We start from the raw sequence: 14,420 nt of genomic DNA, 5'->3' as shown, positions 1-14,420 counted from the left end.
CAGGGACATTTTTAACAAGAAGTTTCCTTTTTTTGTGATACATAGCCTGCCGGAGCTGTGCAACGGAATTCCGCTATGAATGAAACACAGTAACGATTTACAAGATTTTCCCCCCACTGCCTCAGAATGGTCGATTTACAGCGTCAGTGCTGGCCACCTTGTCGTCTGCTTTAAGCTAGGGAAATACACATGGTGACCTCCGTTTTTTTGAATCCATTCAGAATGTATTCGTGGTTTCTCTTTTATAATTTCATTTTTGATTGGTGCCAAACGCGGTTGGCCTTGTGAGAGTGCGATGAAGTGAATGGAACTTAACGACAACATATTGGGCTAAATCAAATCCCAACAGATGCGCCTAAATCCTTCGCCATAAGAGGATATTCATCTAACTACGGTTTACTGTTATTAACATTTTGGGACATTTGTTACGGTTTGTCTAATATGCATAGATTTCATTGATGATAACTGATAACGTCAATAACTAAGAGAGGAAAAACATCAACAGGTATAATGCACTCAAAGGAAATGGATTTCATACAGTTAATTCTAATCTTCCTTTTTTGCTGGACCGGAGCCGACGCTGTTGTTAATTTGAGATACTCGGTTGAGGAAGAACTACGAGCGGGGACGAAAATCGCCAACATTACCGCGGACGCAAAAGGTGAGGGCTTCACAGTGGGAAACAGGCAACCGTATTTGCGAGTCATCTCAAATCCAGAACCGCAATGGGTTATCCTCAGCCCGGCTGGACTACTCATCACCAAGCAGAAAATTGATCGGGACGTTGCCTGCCGACAGAGCCCGAAGTGTTTTATCTCTTTGGAAGTGATGTCCAACTTGATGGAGCTCTGCGTGATTACAATTGAAATTATTGATGTGAACGACAATGCACCGCGATTTCTAACAGACCACATAGACTTAGAGATCTCTGAAAATGCCGCTCCTGGTACCAGGTTTCCCCTAGAGGGGGCAAGCGATCCGGATTCAGGGACCAACGGCGTTCAGACATATGAGATTACCCCCAACGATGTTTTCGGGCTTGAAATTAAAACTAGGGGAGACGGCTCTAAAATTGCTGAGCTCGTCGTGGAAAAGACACTTGATAGAGAGACTCAGTCTCATTACACATTTGAAATCACAGCAAAGGACGGCGGAGACCCCCCGAAATCTGGCACTGTACAACTTAATATACGAGTAATCGATTCAAATGATAACAACCCAGTTTTCGATGAACCTGTATATACAGTGAACGTGTTGGAAAACTCTCCAATCAACACATTAGTCATAGATTTAAATGCTACAGATCCGGATGAGGGGACGAACGGTGAGATTGTGTACTCGTTCAATAATTATGTCGCAGAACAAACGAGGAACTTGTTCAAAATTGACCCGAAAACAGGTGTCATAACAGTCAATGGTGTTTTGGACCACGAAACAAAGGACACTTATGAAATTGATATTCAAGCCAAAGATCTAGGTCCAAATTCGATTCCTGCTCACTGCAAAGTAACTGTAAATGTAATTGACGTAAATGACAACGTACCAGTGATAAATCTTTTGTCTGAAAACAGTGAAATGGTGGAAGTGAGCGAGAACGCACCGCTTGAATATGCCATCGGATTAGTAAGGGTCGTAGACAAGGATTCTGGAGCTAACGGAAAAGTGCAATGTAGATTATTAGGAAATGTACCTTTCAAACTGCGAGAGTACGAGAGCTTCTCGATGATACTTGTTGATGGTCGTCTTGACAGAGAGCAAAGAGACATGTACAATTTGACAATTCAGGCTGAGGACAGCGGGTTCCCACCACTGAAAAGCACCAAGTCTTTCGCAGTGAAAATAATGGACGAGAATGACAACCCTCCCTACTTCACCAAACCGCATTATCAAGCGATGGTCCTCGAGAATAACGTCCCTGGTGCTTTTCTGCTAGCAGTGTCAGCAAAGGACCCTGACTTGGGAATGAATGGCACAGTCTCTTATGAAATAATCAAGTCAGAAGTGAGAGGCATGTCGGTGGAATCCTACGTTACAATAAACTCAAATGGTGAAATTTATGGCGTTAGAGCTTTTAATCACGAAGACACTAGAACGTTTGAATTTAAAGTAGCTGCAAAGGACGGCGGAAATCCATCTTTATCCAGTAATGCAACAGTGAGAATTGTTGTCCTAGATGTCAATGACAACACACCTGTAATGACAACCCCACCTTTGGTTAACGGCACCGCAGAGGTGTCCATTCCTAAAAATGCAGGTGTAGGTTATCTGGTGACCACCATTAAGGCAGATGACTATGATGAGGGTGAAAATGGAAGATTAACTTATTCCATCTCTGAAGGAGATATGGCATATTTTGAGATAGACCAGCTGAATGGAGAGGTTCGGACCACAAAGACATTTGGAGAAAACTCCAAACCGACCTACCAAATCACTGTTGTGGCCCATGATCACGGACAGACGTCTTTGTCTGCTTCTGCATATATTGTCATCTACCTCTCACCGGACATGAACACCCAGCCGTCTATTGGGCCCGTCAACCTCTCCCTGATCTTCATCATTGCCTTGGGCTCTATTGCTGCTATCCTGTTTGTCACTATGATCTTTGTGGCAGTCAAATGCAAAAGAGACAATAAGGAAATCCGGACATATAACTGCAGGTACCCCTCTATGTACCCCTCTTTGATGTAGCTTTGTTGATATTACGCGCCGTGTAACTTCTCGGTGTAGTGCATAGTGTAACTTCTTGCTGTTGAATGTTGCTCACTGAATTCATTTTATCCCTGGAGATAAAAGAGAAATAGATGTGTAGTTTGGCCTAGAAGGAGAACGCATGTTAAGTGTGTTGCTCCGTCTGCGCCGATGGTGCTTGTGTACACGTACAGAGTTAAAAGGGCAGGATGTGCATGAAGCTAGGCCTGTTGCGGAGTGCTGCTGGCAGCTTTGGGTCACTGCAAGAGCTACTTCAAAATCACAAACAAATAGATCTGCAACAGAGCAAACACCAACAGCTACAACAATTGTGTAAAGAATATACATATTATTTATTCTTATTGTATAAATCATAATTCCTCAGTTTGATTATGTGTCCACCACCGAGGTATTACTAAGTCAGATTTGTTCTTAGTTAGCTGTTTGTAAAATCCCTCAAATAATATTGCATATCTTTAGTATTTGAGGTTTACCTCAGCAGCCTGATTTTTTGTAATATTTAGATAGATAGATTTCACTGCTGGAGCAAGATTGATCTGGTCTAATAATCATTCCAAGCCTACAGTATATGTTGTGAGCAGCTTTTCAATGAGTGATGCCTGTCAGCAAAGGGCATACATATAGATCCATAGCTCACTCCTGCTGAAAAACAGAACTCCCTTCTACATTGCCTTTTGTATGGTACCTCTGAAACAGTCAGAGTCCAGTACTCAGATATGCCTTTCCCATAATAATAACATGTTCATAAAAAGTCAATAGCTCAGGAACCATTACAAAGATGGTCACAATAACTATAAAACCTATTTTAGTTGTCATTACAGACACTATTAATATGATAATTTAATCCTACAAGTACACTGAAAAGTGATAGTCTTTGACAAGCAGCACAAAGAACAGAATATTATTTTCTTGAAATAAAAATACTGTCACATCTTTAATATTTATTATCTGACACATAGACTTGCCCTCTGCTACATTACTACTGTACATTGCATTTCCATATAAATTGCTTTTTTAAATTTAACCCTGAAGGCATCACTATATTTTTTTTTTTACCCTGAGCTTAATTTTTATTGATACTAGTCATGTGATAACCTCATGGTGTAATTGGCCCTCGTAATGGAGATGTTAAGACAGGACAACATTTGCCAATCCTCACAAGCACAAAAGCCAGTTTCAGGCTAATACTGCCTAATAAACTAGCAAACTATGGATTGTTCTCATTGATTGCATATTTCTGAAGAATGGATTGCCTATCCGTAAGCTATATAGCTTCGCGTACACTGCTTTTTGACCTCAGATGTGGGCTGTTGGAAGCTTACCGCATTGCCAGTGAGGATTTAGTGAGAGGATTTACTGAGTGCGTCCTAATGTAGAATAGGTAGTGACTGTTTGTTCTGGTTGTTGCAAGATTTTCTTTTGACTGAAACTGGCTGCTTATGCAGGATATTCTGAATTTTATGGTAACTGCCAAACTGTGTGTTTCACGCCTAATGTAAAAATTTTCAGAAAAACTATGGTTATACACTTTTATCTGCAATGGCGAGAAATGAAACACAAACAATTTGTGAAATAAAATCTATTAAATCCGTCAAAACAACATATGCCAAACATAGGATACAAAAAATTGCTTTAGAAATAAGAAGGAATCATAGTTTTTAGAAATACACAAGAAAATTTACAATTACCCAAATTCAATACATTTAAATTAAATTATGGATTAATTTAATCAAACGAAGTTTTAGTGCTAAAATATGTATATCCAAGTCAATGCTGTTAAGCTACGTTTTGTTGTCAACAAAATGTGAAACAAACATATGAGATAACCTTAAAAAGTAAAATCCCCAAAAAAAGCTTATGTGCTCTTAAATATGGCACAGTCTTTGTGACCATATTTTTTTGTTCCAAAGACAGCCTTTACTACCTGCTGCTTTAATCTACTTTGATGTGCAGTGCTTTTACGACCTAACCTCCTCAATTCTGAGCGCTACTTTTTCGCAATTTACGGCTGTTTCTGTTCTTTTAAAGATTCACCCCTTCCTTTCTCTATTCAGGCACCATAGAATACGCTGTGGTAGAGCAATGTTCTCTCTCTCTCTCTCCCCTACTCTCTCTCTCTCTCTCTCTCTCTCTCTCTCTCTCTCTTGCTCTCTCTCTTTCTGTCTTTTTCACATTATTAAGAAAGCTTCACACCCTCCCTCTCTCTTTTTCCTGCTTTGAATCAGGAGAAAACTGCTTTGAGATGCCCTAAAAAAGATAAGGTCTTGAGCAGTTATCATTTTTCTCTGCTCCGCCAGATAGAAAAAGGAGAGAGAGAAGTGGACATAGACAGCATGTAAATGAAAAACAGAAAGCAAAAAGCAAAAAAAAAAAAACATAGGGAAGATAAAACCTCACTGGCCAGATTGTGTATGTTGAGCAATTTTTTTTTTTTTTTTTGAAACGCAGAAGCCAGCAAAACCCTATAAGCTGTAAATATAAATGAATCATGGTGTTTCAGCACATGTAAGCAATGACTCTCTGGGGTAAAGATGGCCAAATGGGAGAGGCTGCATCAAGAGTCGACCACAATACAACCACACACAAACACACACACACACACACACATGTGGGCACACACACAAACATAGACACAAACACAGACACACAGGCACGCGCGCACGCACACACACACACACACACACACACACACACACACACACACGCACACATGCACACACACACACACGCACACACTCCTTCTTTGTTAGCACACAGAAATCACATTAGAGGCTCAAATATTGCAGCCAAAGCATCTTTCAACACAAATTCTCAGTGTTTCTCATTTGCTCTGATTAGAATCAAAATCCTCTGCTCGAGGTAAGAAGAAAATAGCCATGGCAATACACAGAGAAAAGAATTCAAATTTTCAGTCCAACTGCCAGTGGCCTCTTTCTCTCTCGTAATGGAAGTGAAAAACAAAGCAAGTACCAGGATGAGTTTTGAATATTATTGCATACTTTTGTGATGGTGTTTCTGTAGCATTTGTTGCCATGTGTACTTATGTGGTCTGGCATGTTTGCATTGTGTGTGCCTGCTTGTGACAAGCTGACTGCCTAGCATGGAAATGCATCCAAATCAGGGGTGAGTGCAGTACTAGTGGCCGGAGGTTCATTGAGTGTGTGTGTGTGTGTGCGTGTGTGTGTGTGTTGCATATGTCCTCCCTCTGTGTGTCTGCTCGTGAATACTGGGCCTTGCCATGAGGTGTATGTGTGCTGTGGCAGGCAGGTCCAGGCCTTGGCTTTGGCGTGTGCAGTGAGAGTGTGCGTGTAAGGCGGAGCACTGCTTTATTGAGTCTGTTCAGTTTCTTTTACCTGCGCAGGGTGGCGGAGTATTCCTACGGCAACCAGAAGAAGTCCAGCAAGAAGAAGAAGCTGAGCAAGAACGACATCCGTCTGGTCCCGCGCGACGTGGAGGAGACGGACAAGATGAACGTGGTGAGTTGCTCGTCTCTCACCTCTTCGCTCAACTACTTCGACTACCACCAGCAGACCCTGCCTCTAGGCTGCCGTCGATCCGACAGCACCTTCCTCAACGTGGAGAACCAGAACTCACGCAATGCTGCGCCAAACCACAGCTACCACCACACCTTTACTGGGCAGGGTCCCCAGCAGCCCGACCTCATCATCAACGGCATGCCACTGCCAGAGGTAAGACCCAGTTTGGCGTTGCGGCGTGCCCGCGTTACCCACGGCAGGGCTCAGTGCAGGTCAGAGCGGGTCGAGTGAAGGTCAAGGAGATTTCTGAGAGTGTCTGTAAGCTGGTTGTTTATGATCACGTGACTCAGCGAGGTTACTATAGGCTGAAGGTTTGCGTCCTCCTGGTGTTGGTGAATTTAGCCATGGGCACGGCTCTAACCACTGTGCATTGTGGCAGTGTATTATGTTATGTTCAGTTCATGGAGTAGCAGAAAACCAGCCAACAACACCAGCATGAGCTCTCACCTGGTATCGTTAAATTGCTTGCCATGGCCAAGCTTTGGTCAAGTGGTTGCCAGCTGGGCCAGAAGTGATTGTTGCAACATCAGTAACATCGTGTCATCCTGTTTGTCTTGATTTGTTTCTCATTCTCTTGACTGAAATGTGGCACGGCTGGTATTTTTGAGTTTTGGTGTTGTGTGAGGAGGATTTTGTTTAATTATCTCTGAAAACCAAGGTATGGATGTTGACCTGTTGTGTGAAATTTGAAAAAAAAAAAAAGCATATTTGACAAACCCATCGCATGTGTTTAGTACCTGGACTGGTGTGTGTGTGTGTGTGTGTGTGTTTGTTTGTTTGTAATCCACTGCAAAAAAGGGGGGTAGAAGTAACATCTGCCAAAAACAACAACCCAGCTGATCAGTGGCTCTGAATTTAATTTAAGGTGTCAGCATTGCTAATAATTATTACTTAAATATCTGACAAAGATAGCTTTCTCTCCAGCTACGCAGTGGGTAACCCATCTCTGGTAAACATGCTCAAAAATGCATGCATGCATGGTCACTCACTGAAGTGATGAGAAAAGGATACACTTCAGAGACAACTGAGTCTGACACAGTAGACTGCACCCAGCCAATCTTTAGTTTATAGATTTAGAGCTTGGATATTTTGGGTGACCTTTTATCTGACCTGCAACACAGAGACAGGGTTGGGACATGCACATCACCACAGGAAACTAAAACTGGAGAGGAAAGAAAAATAGACATTAATTAAAGCTAATTGATATAAACAACCCTAGTTTCAATTTAATACTTTGCATGGTGCTTTGAGAGGATGGTAACAGCACTGACAAAATGTGAAACTTAAAACTTGTATTGATTCATTGATTGGCTGATCCAATATTTCTGTCTGTTCCAAGGGATCCCAGTAGTCAATAAGATACACTTTAAGTGGTGCTGATATATTGAAGCTGTCAAGGCTTGTTTAAGTCTCATGGAGCGTGACTAAAATCTAGCTTAGAAAGAAAAGGGTTCTGTATTAATGGAGCTTTACTTACCTGCAGGTAACATTCAGGTCAAACTGAGCTCATGGGTGAACTGGGGGAAGCATTACAGAGTGGCTAGAGACTGAAGTTATGGAGGGCAGTAAAAGCAAAATGTACTGACTGAGAGTTGGCAGTCTCACCTTGTGATAAAAACACCTTGGCAGTTGGACTTTGTTCTGGGCTGATGAATAAAGAGAAGAGGAGGAGAAAGAAGGTTGTTGATTGATTCTGATGATGGAGAGTTTTTGGGGATGTGATGGGTATGTGTTACAGAGAGAGAGAGAGAGAGAGAGAGAGAGAGAGAGAGAGAGAGAGAATGTTCCTGCCAGATGTCTAGGCCCTGGCAAAATTTTCCAATTCTGTCCATACCACTGATTGGCCTGATAAAGGCACTATGCTGATTTGCATGCAAGTGCATGCGTGCACTAGTCCCCACCTGACGTTGACAAACATCCCTTTGACCAGAGCGTCTGCATATCTCTCCTCAGGGCAGAACGATGGAGTGATGATGGAAATAGGACTATTCTCTTTCTTCCCTGCTTTCCTCTGCTCTTTGTCTCTTAGACGTTCTCTCTGTCTTGATATCTCTCTATATTGTGAGAAAAATTCCCTTCTCTTTTTGAATATTGCTCAGTATAAAGAACCTTAAATGTCCAAAATTGGTCTATTTTTCTCTGTCTCTCCCTTTCTCTTGCTCTCTGAGAGCCTTTCTTTCTCTTTTTTCTTTTTTTTTTTTTTGCAGTGGTTAACAAGTTCTTTATATCAAAAGCAGGTTGTGTCACCTGTCCTCCTTTATGACATTTATAGAAGACAGAGGCTCAGGTTCCAGACATTCCTGTTTAAGGAAATGTTGTCAGTGTAATTACATACCCATTTATGTGAAGCACAAACAAACACCACAGCTGTGAAATGACCGATAATAGTTCCGTCACGGTCCGCAAGCCCGGGCTTGAAAACGCTTGACTCCACAAGTCAGAGTTCCCCAGAGGTGTTGCTAGAACACACTTGGCTGGTATACTGCTGTGCATCTTTGTCCCCCAAAATACCCAGCTTTGCCTCAGGGCTACCTTTGTAACTGTCCATGATTCTGACATCATTTGGAGATGTGGTTTGTTTGTTTATGCTGTGGTCCCTACGGTAGTATATTTTATAAAGATTTATGTGTGAGAAGAGGAGCCCTATGGTCGTATTTCTACAGGAGAGTAAATGGTCATGAAGCACACATGGCTTGTCTCCTGATAAACCTACTCTTGACACCTTTAATCGGCAGATTGTGTAAAGGTTTGATGTTTGAGAATCATTCTTTTGTCTTCCGTACAGTATATGTCCTCCTCACTGGTAGTCATTCTGTCAGGTGTGAAAGAAAAGTAAAAAAGCTTCCATTACTTAAGAAACAAGTCGACACAAAGCAAGTGAGTATATCATGGTTCGATTGTGGTCTGTGGTAACAGAGACAAGTATTTCAAGGGCTAGAGGCTTACTTTGTGTGTTTGTCATATTCTTTCTCTCTGGAGATGGGTTTTTTTTTCCCTGTGTCCCTGAGGAGTGAAGTGCATTGTTTCCAGTGAGCTGTGTGGTTTACCCAGCCTGTGGTTTGACTGCTGTTTAGAGAGGCGAACAGAAAGGCTGCATTATGTCCAGTTCCCTGGAATTAGTCTGCGGGTTAATATCTCCGTGAAGGAAGAGCCTTTGGCTATGTGAATTCTGAATTGTTAATGAGTGCTGTGCCTAGATACACCTGTGCGAGAGATACTATGATGAATCTGTCGAGAATATTGATTTCTTCTTTATTTAAACTTACGAGAAAACACATAGCTGATAGTTTAACTGGAATTCTTTACTGTATTAAATGGTTAGGGGGGAGGAGATATGTCTAAGTTATGTATTGCATTTTTTTTTAGTAATTAACTGAAATTACATGCATTACATGTTTTTATCAGTAAAATATTTCTGGTACTTTGCCAAGTTTTGTTCAGAGCTAATTGAAATACCCTTTTCTCCAGATGCTAGTGTTCTGCTACCTGAGAAAGGGCTGCTTGTATTTCATAGCTAGCATATGGCACTTAGATACAGTTTAATATTTGAGTTTTGCTGCTCAATAAGTACTGCCCCCAAAGGCAAAAAGAATCTTATTTTACCATCTATACATCTTGTGTCCCTTCTAACTCAGTATTTCCGTGATATTTAATATTTAAGATTGCAGTGCATCCTCTTATCAAGCATTTTGGAAAAACTATCTGTCTGTATCAGAAATTCCATGCCACAGACAAATTTGTTGGTAAAAAGGTTCCAAATGTATAGCTAAACCTTAATATCACAGACTTTAACATGTAATACCACAGTTCATATTATGAGGAAGGATTACACAGTTTTCCCTCACAATGTCCTCAATTACAACACATGGGCATGAAGAACGTACGTATATCGGTGTTCGTAAACAAAGTGAATCATGCGGTATTTTTTTTGCATAGCGAATGAAGCGAACGCGGAATAGGGAGGATGATGTTCGTGGAAGGCAGATACTCGAGGGTGAAATGCCAAGCGGGAACAGATCTGGCATGTTGCTACTCCCTCAGAATCACGGCACATATGGACCATTTGCACAAAGCGCATTCACACATGTCGTATTGAGTATGCAAAGCAAATGTCACGCTGTACCAATATATTTCACATCTGCTGCGACATGCAGCTGCCAGTCACCTCCTCTCTTCCCTTTAGCTATCCTTCCAGACAAAGTGAAGCAGTCAAAGATTTTTTTTTTCTTTCTTTCTCCTTTTTTTTTCTTTCGCACAAGAGTGAGACCACTGGGATATCTCTAATGAATATGCAAGATGTAAATTCTTTGCCCACAAACGGAAAGTATCCGAGAGACGAACGGTTGCAAGTCGAAATTCTGCCGTTTGTCAAATCATACACTGAGTCATCCATCTATGTGTTAATTTGATTTGCTATCATGGATTACAGGGTTGATCAGATTAACACTCTGATGGTGGGCTTTGACTGGATCATTCACTGGGACCTAAATTGCACGTAGGTGGTTTTATCCCTGGTCTGCATTCTCTGCAGTTTTCCCCACATCATGTTTTGGCTCCTCAAACTAGCAGTTAACTGCAACTAATCTGTCATGCCTCTTTTCAAGCCTGCCGCATCTATGGTGTTTTATGCCTTTTTGTGTGTGTGTGTGTGTGTGTGTGTGCGTGTGTGTGTATGTGTGTGTGCCTCAATTCAAATCAAGGAATGGGCTAGTATGTTTCTGGAACTTTGATCAGACTAATCCAATTAATCGTCCTAAATCTTGTACAAGACAAAGTAAAGGTCACAGCATGTGTGCTGTCTGAAGAGCTTGTGAGGAAAGACAGTTTCCTTGAGCACTATGGCACTGATGACGGTGGTGATTTTAACAGTCATAATAAGAGATGCTTCTCGCATCAAAGGATGAGAGTGAAAAACTAATCAGACAGGAGACAGGAAAGGAATGACAATTGTAGGGATTTACAAAAGGAACCTTTAACTAGAGAGGTTTTTTTTCTTTTCCTCCTCTCTTTTTTGCAACTACTTCAATTCTGCTCTGCTTTAATGTTTAATAGGTGTGTGTGTGTGTGTGTGTATGTGTGGGTGGGTGGTAGGGATTCTGTGTGTGGGTGAGAGAGAGAGAGAGAGAGAGGGAGAGAGACAGAGAGGAGCGTGTATGTGCGTGTATGTGCGTGTGAAAGAGAGAGTGGCAGAGAGAGAGGTCTTATCTCAATCACCCTATGATATGTTCAGATTAGATTTTGGCAGATAAAACCTGGGATTAACTAAGAAGGTTATATTTCTGAAGGATTCATTCGTTAGCTTTAAGAACAGTATCCTCAGAGGAAACAGCTAGATTTGTGAGGTCTGGATGTTTACTCTCTCTCTCTCTCGCTCTCTCTCTCTCTCTCTCTTGCGCCTGCTGTATCATGCCTCTATTAGAGCCATATGATGTCAGGCCATCTCATTTGCTCTTAATCATGGTAATGTAGCAGAGAGAGAAGAGAGCTGGAGCCCTTTATGTGCTCTGTAATGAACTGAGCCATGACGTTTCCTCTCCATAATCATTAGCAGGAAGAGAGGAATATTACAACATAAATCATTATATATCAATACATATGAATATTTTTAGAAGCCTCTAGGCATGTCATTTTTGGTAATATTGACTATACTTTGCTCTGAGGAGAAAAAAAAGGAAGTTTATTTTTTCCATGTCTTATTCTCACAGTGTGTCAGTGTATCATATGATATGATCAACCCCCATTAAGGGGTTTGCTTTGAAGCATGTGTAGGCTGGGATGAGCAGGGAACGTAAGTGGAGTCCAGGCCCCGTCATTCTGCTGATTGTTTACGTGGGGTAGTATAACATGTCATAATTAAGAGAGGCGGTCTGTAGGGTGTTGGATTTGATGACAGGGCTAATAACTTCTGGTAGAGATGAGTAAGTGCATGAATGCAGCCATGGTGAAACAACTGGTCTGTCTGACAAAGACTGACATAAGCATGTTAGGGTAGCCATGCCACAGTAATATGATGTCAACTCACTGTGTGTGCATTCGGTCTGAGGGAGAGAGATAGACAGAGCGACAGAGGGAGGGAGAGAGAGAGAGAGAGTGGGAGAGAGAGAGAGAGGGAGAGGGAGAAGGGCAAGAAATTCACTATATGAGACTCTGAGCAGCGTTTTTTTTTTTTTTTTTTTTGGTATTTTCAAAAACCTGTTGAAGTCTGTGATAAAATGGAGAGAAAACCTGTGATTTGTACAGCAATCTTTTCCACAAAACAGTGGAACATTTCTGCTTCTTCGTTGTGCTCCTTCTGTCTGTTCACCAGAGCTTTCACTTCACTGTTTCACTTCATTTCTCTGTTTGTGTCCAAATGTAAATATAGATCTCTCTGTGAGATGATGTAGAGGGAACAGCTGTGTTGTGCCTTCTCGTACAAGATTTACCTTTAAAAGACATGTTATGTTTCATGCAGTGCATAAACGTGTAGTAAAAATAAGATATTTTTTATATCTCAGAATAAAATACGTATATATATATATATATATATATGTTTCTCAGAAATTAAGACAATCGTTATTTTTTGTGATGTAAGAAGACTTTGGGAATAATAAATATATGCTATCGGTTTAGTTAGATTTATGGTTTATTTTTGTATCATTTTTAAATATATATATGGTTGACATACTCTGTCCTAAATAACACTGAAAGATCTAAATGCAGGCATCATTTTTTTTATTTAATCTCTTTTTAATCTATAATATTCTGCATGCTAATATTCTATAATCATAGTATGTTAAGGTATTCGAAATCTCTGAATGCTCTGTATATTGTGAAAATCCACTTTGCTGGCCTACTTTAAAAGCTCTTTACACAAAATAAAACAGGCAGTTGGAATGGGGCATAGGCCACATGTTTTTGGGTTTTTTTTTTCTTTCACACTTTCTTAGAGCAAAACTACTAAGTGTGATATTTTATAGTCTTTTTATTTTTTCACTTATGGAAGTAGACCTTGTGATTTTTTTTTCTCACCGGCTTGCAGCTAGGGGCAATGGGAGAAAGAAAAATAAGTTCATTAAATGATTTTTTGGTCTTTCTTCGCCTCATCTCTCATTAACACAGATTCAGCTGCCAGGCTCAAAATGCCTGCAGTTAAATTAATCGGATATGAAAGGTCGGCCTACATTATCCAGCACAAGCTATACCAGTTGTTATTGCCACGGGGAGAAAAGGAAGGCATTTACGCTGATGTATTTTTGTCACAATATCAGTTATGGAGTTAGAATACACTGTATGTGACTCACTGTGTGTGTGTGTGTGTGTGTGTGTGTGTGTTTAAAGGAGGTAGGAAGGGTTATGTTCAGAAAATTATGCTATGCAGAATGTGCTATCACAGATGTTGAGTTCTCTTTTGGGAACAAATATGTGTTTTTCCTACGCTTTTCATTTTCACATACAACGATCACAACCAAAAGCTTGTCCATGCAAGGAAGCAGGAACCAACCATTGTAATTATCTCTCTTAAATGGCCTATCTCTGTTTGAAGACACAGTCATAGACAGTCAAACACAGGTATTCATTAGCACTTACAGATAGCAGCTCTCACTATAAAAAAAACAAAAAACAAAAAAAGCCCTTTTTTATTTTCCATATTCTCTTAATTGTCAATTACAACATTAAAACAGTGTTTTTGACTAAATGCAATTTGACTGCAAAGAGGACTGTATTTACTAAAGTACTCAGAGATGTGGGGAAGCCATTTCTGAAAACTCAAGTCCAGCTGCATGAGGAGAGGGTAGTTAAAGCACAAGCTGTTTTTCCATGGAAAAAAACCCCCCAAAAAAACCCCCAAAAAAACCTTGGCACATGTGGAAGGTGACCTTTCAAAGTGTCCCCTTTTTTCCGGCCTTTTTCTCCCTAAAACAAAAAGGAGATAGGAGGATGTTGGCTATCATGCTTTTCTTTCCCCTGACTGAACAGATTAAATGCCAACTTCTGCATGTGTTATTGTGAAGTAATAAATGAGAAAAGAAAAAAAAGGGGAGGAAAATGAAATTTCCAAAAAAAAAAAGAAAAATTAAAATAACTTGCTCTGGTTGATTTGTGCGGTTTATGGAATATACTTTTTAATAAGTGTGAAAGCAGACTTTGAGCATAATTGTATTGATTCCGCTAATGATGACTTACGATACGCTT

At 40.6% G+C, this 14,420-nt stretch overlaps 1 protein-coding gene across 2 annotated transcripts in view; it reads left to right on the top strand.

Annotated features, from left to right (window-relative positions):
- The first annotated feature begins 510 nt into the window (after positions 1 to 510).
- pcdh19 (protocadherin 19) overlaps positions 511 to 14,420 on the top strand; it is a 52,295-nt gene continuing 38,385 nt past the window's right edge. Inside the window, exons 1-2 of one of the 2 annotated variants that reach the window (XM_030766180.1) lie at positions 511 to 2,657; positions 6,071 to 6,398. In XM_030766180.1, the coding sequence (XP_030622040.1) occupies positions 511 to 2,657; positions 6,071 to 6,398 (2,475 nt within the window). Of the gene's footprint in view, positions 2,658 to 6,052; positions 6,399 to 14,420 lie in introns of both variants that reach the window. The other variant, XM_030766179.1, reaches the window with a different exon arrangement.

The sequence above is a fragment of the Chanos chanos genome, chromosome 2 (assembly GCF_902362185.1).
Source record: "Chanos chanos chromosome 2, fChaCha1.1, whole genome shotgun sequence".
NCBI lineage: Eukaryota > Metazoa > Chordata > Actinopteri > Gonorynchiformes > Chanidae > Chanos > Chanos chanos.
Note: the sequence above shows the minus strand (reverse complement) of the source record. Positions and strands in the feature narration are given on the sequence as shown.